Source organism: Octodon degus, unplaced genomic scaffold, assembly GCF_000260255.1.
Source record: "Octodon degus isolate 3935 unplaced genomic scaffold, OctDeg1.0 scaffold00184, whole genome shotgun sequence".
NCBI classification, from domain to species: domain Eukaryota; kingdom Metazoa; phylum Chordata; class Mammalia; order Rodentia; family Octodontidae; genus Octodon; species Octodon degus.
In genome coordinates this window covers 4,413,160-4,418,683 of record NW_004524760.1, presented here as the reverse complement: position 1 = coordinate 4,418,683, position 5,524 = coordinate 4,413,160, and the positions used below count along the sequence as shown (strand labels likewise).

The window sequence follows — 5,524 nt, the reverse complement described above, 5'->3', positions numbered from 1 at the left end:
CTCTTCTTCTTCTTCTTCTTCTTCTTCTTCTTCTTCTTCTTCTTCTTCTTCTTCCTCTTCCTCTTCCTCTTCTTCTTCTTCTTCTCCTCCTCCTCCTCTTCCTCCTCTTCCTCCTCCTCCTCCTTCTTCTTTCTTTCTTCTTTCTTCTTTCTTCTTCTTTTTTTTTTTTTATACCAGGGATTGAACTCATGTCCTTGTGCTTGCCAGGGAAGAGCTTCTTCCACTGAGCCATCTCCCCAGCCCCCTATTACTGACATTTCCACTCTCATAATTCTCTCAAATGGTTTAGGAAAGTGAGACATATAGAAGAAAAAACAATCCTGTCTATTGGATTTCTCTCAAGCGTCACTTACCTTTCTGTTGTTCTCTTTCCCAGTTGATGGGAAGGATGGATTGGAGTCAAGAAAAGGGATCAGTAGGATAAAGAGCACCAACCCACACGCACAGGCAAGGATCATGTCCACTGCCCAGCTGGTGGAGCTCGTGCTCAGCCATGTGGAACCAATACTTTTCAGAAGAAAGAGAAGATTCTCCATCGTCTGAACTGAACTGTCCCCTCAGGGTACTGAGCCTGAGTTTTCTCAGTGGGGGGTGGGGTGGGGCCCAGGCCTGCATCACAGAGCTGTGGTCTCCTCCTCATCACAAAGGGGTCCAGAGAGGGAGGGGTGCCAGAGAGAAGAGACCACACTTCCTCCATCACCACCCCACCCTCCATGCCAGCACATCTTCCACCTGGGTGAGCCTTCCACATCCCACATCCAACCCCACCTACCCCGTCTGTCAGGGCTTCCACCCCCTTGCCCCTGACAGGACTATAATTGCAGTCCTGTGGTACGTGAAGAAAAACAGTTTTCTACCACCTTTAACAAGATTTTCTCTCAATTCTCCACACTTTGTGATATGTCTGTGAATGCACATGTCTGCTGTATTTTAAAATACATAAACACATAAATCAGTAATTTGTATCAATTATGTATACTTTAGTCATTATCTCTACAAATATTTTTCTGCCCCCCCTTTCTGTATTTTAGGGAAGAATCTACAGAGTGTTCAGGGTCTCACTACTAGATCAGACTTGTAGTGATCCGCCTGGTTACAGCCTCCCAAGAGCTGGGATCACAAGCACGTATCACCATGTCCAGTCTCAATTGCCATCTCAGTGCACCCCAGGGGTGAGGCTGGCATGGCAGGCCTGGGGATCGAACCCCCAGCCCCTGTGCCTGCTTGCATGTGCTTTAATCTGCTGAGCTATTTGGCCGGCCCACTCCTGCCCTTTTGTATGAAATTTTTTATACCCCTTTTAAAAACTTATTCTACATGTTGGGCTGCTTGATGAAGACGGTGTCTAGGTGATACTGCCCTGCTTGCGGGGACTTGGCTCCCTTTTACTATGTTGCCTTTGTTCCAAACTGGAGCTGAGCTGCCTATATTTACATTGTTCTACTTCCAGGCTCTGTTCTGTTCTGTTCTGTTCTGGTCTGCTCTGTTCTGTGGATGCATCTGTCTATTTCTCCTATAACATACCACGGCCTTGATCATTGCTGCTTTACAGAGAGACTTGAAGTTGCATATTCTGTGCTCCTAATTGGTTCTTCTCCAGTATTTTATCGACTAATCTGGGTGTTTTGCCTCCCTCATCCTATGAACTTTTAATATAGAGTTTTTGTATATACCAACTAACTTGCACATATTTTACTGAATGTAGAGAGTCAGCTACATTTTCGAAGAGGTTCTTCGAACTGAAGTTGCTGGTGAATGATAATAAATTTTAGTGTCTAGACCAGTGACAGTCCTATGCTTTACAATCAACTGTGAAATCCTCCCCTAAAACCCTTTGCATCCAAGCTACATATTGAGAGGATATATTCCCACATGTGGAATTCAGTAGTTTTCCCTATAAGAATAAACTGGATATTTCTCACCACAAAGTAAGAAGTCTCCATCCTAACTTAGCCCTTGGTGATCCTCTTAGACTCTGAATCTATGTTCTTGTCTCATGTTATGTGGAGTAAATAGAACGTTGAAAACTCTGGTAGCCTTCCTGGTCTAGCATGTCAATCTTCACTCTAAGTTAACATAAAATAATGATAAAGGGGTTAATGCTTCAGAAAGACATCTACCTTTCTAGGTGTACATCCCCAGACAGAATATCAAAATAGATTAGACAAGAGAAAGCATTCTGAAAGTTAATATAAAGTGCAGCTAGGTTTGACTGAAAACAAAGGTGAATTGTTTGAGAAGCTTCCTGGGAAGATTTTGGCTCCTCTGAATTGTGGGTAGGTTAGACTACTTTGGCTCTACCTGAACACAAGAACCTCCTTCGAAAAGAAAAAACCACACATTTGTATTTTTGTAATCTAGAAACTGTGTCTAATATTAAACTCATTCACAAGCACAGCTGGATAATAAGGTGAGAAGGGAGAAAAGCAGATGTGTGCCCTCCAGGAAGAGGCCTAAAATGTTTTTCCAGAGCAGTAGGTGTCTCAGGCCCTGACATCTATGGGAGAGAAGACCAGAAAGTGAGCATGTGCCCAGGGGGGTGGAAGGAATTACCACTATTCCCAGTCCTCCAGCTCTCCTGGCCCTCCTGAGTTCTGTGAGCCATCCTCCTGCACCCTGAAGGCTGATCTGCAAGACTTTAACAAAGGGCCCAACCAGTGACGGCCCCAGCACACGGCTGTCTGCAAAAACTGCCCTTACTGAACAGCTTGGAGCAGAGACCATGCTCAGTGGTGCCAGACATGGTCATGCATGACCTTCAACCTCATTGTACAGGTCCTACTGGTTGTTGAGATTTAGAACAATGGTGCTATTCAGTAAGTCCATTTCCCTATCCCTTGGAGGGAAGATAAGAGTGTCATTACTAAAAGTAGTTTAAATTCTCTTTAAACAAATTTATAATTCTCTTATCAGGAGAGAGAGACAGACAGTGTGTGTGTGTGTGTGTGTGTGTGTGTGTGTGACATATTATTGTGGCCCACTCTGCCAAAAACAAAAACAACAGTTTGGGCTATTTGGGTTATCTCACTGGCAGCACTTAATTTTCTTAGTTATTTAGCTGTCTTCAGTTTTGATTCAGCATTATAGAGCATTACTACACTGGATATGAATAAGCACCACTACATCCAGTAGCATTGGTGCCTAAAATCCCCACTAATGGGCTTCTCCAGGGCAGGAAGGAAGAGCTGTGGACAGCAGATGATTTCTTTCCATCTGTGTTGGTTTTCATCATCAGTCCGAATTCTTGTTGAGTTGTGTGTACTGTTTCCTAAACCCTTAAAATTTTAAGCTCTTCTGTGAGAAAGCAAAGGAGAAATTTTAGTATCCTGGAGTTCCCTGGTTTTATTGATGAAATTATTTATTTAAAGGTTTGCAATAACATCTCTGGTTGAGCCAAAGAGAAAAGAAATATGGTATTAACAAAATAGATTAGAGAACAACTGACATAACTACAAAAAACAGATACATTTATCATCGCGGCAGAAGAATGCAACAAACGTTTGTCAGTTCCTGACAGATGTAACCATCAAAATAAGTAAGGAAGTCAGAACTGAACAGAAGCGATCAATCTGGTGGATTTATTGACATTATCAGCAACAGCATATTGTGCATTCTCAAATTGAGTTAGTAGTATTTTTTATTCATTTTAATGAGAAAAAAAGATAAAATAGCAATGAAACAGTCTCAAATCAGGTTAGTAGGACAGTTATGATAATTAATACATTGCTGTTATGGGTTCTTAACACAGAAACCAGACCAAAATCCAATTATTAAATTTTATGAACCTTTATTACCGGGCCCGGGACCGCTTGACCATACTCATGCAGAAGCGGACAAACAGCGAGACAGCCTTAGAAGTACAGAGGTTTTAAAGGTAAAAACTGCATCCTGTTTGGCAAACAAATTTGTCATTTAACATAGAACAGTACCTTGAGGGACAGTGTGACCATTACTCAGCATACAATTTTTTTTTCCTGGGAGTTTGGGAGCAGCTTCCCGGCCTTGTTGTCCCCTTTAGTTTTCTCTTTGGTGGCATTTTAAACATAAAAGAATGCGAACCTGGCATTGTCTAATTCTTGTTTAAGGTACACCTGTGTACAGTGGTCTCGATTATCACAGCAATGCTTTTTAGTTGGTTTTGTATAGTTAGAAACATTTTGACTTTTACTTTGGTTTAGTAAGCCTATTCTGCTAACTCTTAGTCTATTGATTTATTGACAGTACACCGAGCCTCCTTCAGTCTTACAAGGAAGCAAGCAGTCACAGAAAGTTGAGCAAAGTAAATTTTTACATTTAGTTTTATATTAACTCATTGCATTATTTCACATTAACCCTTTACAATTGCATATTGTTGCCTTCATAGTAGTTATTCAGAGGACAAGATGCAGACATGATATCTTGTCTAAATAATATTAGTACAAACTTTTATTCTCAATGAACTAAGAGAAAGTAGCTGTATATCTATCCTAACTCTCTTGTGTATACATATATATTTTTCTCTTTTTTTCCACAACAAAATGGTCCTTTATTTATACTTTTGTGAAGTTAGTAACACATGACCTAGGTTGTGTGACTGATAGCGAACCTTAGCCAGACAGGATGATCATCTCAGGACTGAGGTAGCTTCTTTTCTGTAGGCACTGGGCCAAGTCCCCCCTACACATATCTGATCCATTTCCCAGCTTCGTGGCTCCCAACATATCCCCCTTTTTGTTTTGTCCGAGATGGGTGCTCCACTGCAGTTAGAGAAGCTGTATTTGGAGAAGTCTTTAAAGGACCTTTGCATACTTGAAGCCAGCCTAAAGATTGTAGGTACTTGAATTCAGCAAAATAACCCAATATAGACCAATAGTCCAGAATAGTAGTGGGTTATCAGCAGAACTGGCAATTGTCAGAAGTTGTTGATTTGAGCCTTTTACAGCTCAGCATATTAATATGGCATTACTTTTTATATCTTGTGGTTATACTTTTCCTCTGGATGGTTAAGACCAAATTAAAGCAAGACCTATATAACTAAAAATGTAACTTTTGTATCTGACAAGGTCAGTCAAATTCCCTCAGGATTTATACTGGAACCATGTACAGCACCTTATAGATCTTTTGTCAGTGTCAGCCATCTGGATGAGTCATGGCCCTTGCTTGACCAATTTGCTCTCTGTGAAAGCTTAAGAGAATTTTTTCTCTTTAGGTAATTGAGTCAGTAGTTTGATCAACAGAGAACACTGACTCAAGAAGTCCAAATTCACAAATTTAAAATAACAGAAATCATAAACAGAATTATTTAAGGCTATGACTAAACATAACTAGAAACTAATAAAAGGAGAAAATTCTAATTATTTGGTGATTTAATAACCCATTTCTTGGGGGCCGGCCCCTTAGCTCAGTTCTTTAAGTGGCTGCTTCAACAAAGCAGTCAGGCTCAGGTTGCTGTGGTTTGATCCCCACAACATAAGACAGCCAGTCATGCCTTGAAGGCATTTGGCTCAAAAAAAAAAACAAACAAACAAACAAACAAACAAAAAAA

At 40.8% G+C, this 5,524-nt stretch overlaps 1 protein-coding gene across 1 annotated transcript in view; it reads right to left on the bottom strand.

Moving 5' to 3' along the window:
- LOC101568517 (spermatogenesis-associated protein 31E1-like) overlaps window positions 1-536 on the bottom strand; it is a 6,136-nt gene extending 5,600 nt beyond the window's left edge. Inside the window, exon 1 of the mRNA XM_012517480.1 lies at window positions 354-536. Within this exon, the coding sequence (XP_012372934.1) occupies window positions 354-536 (183 nt within the window). The remainder of the gene's footprint in view (window positions 1-353) is intronic.
- Window positions 537-5,524: the final 4,988 nt, after the last annotated feature.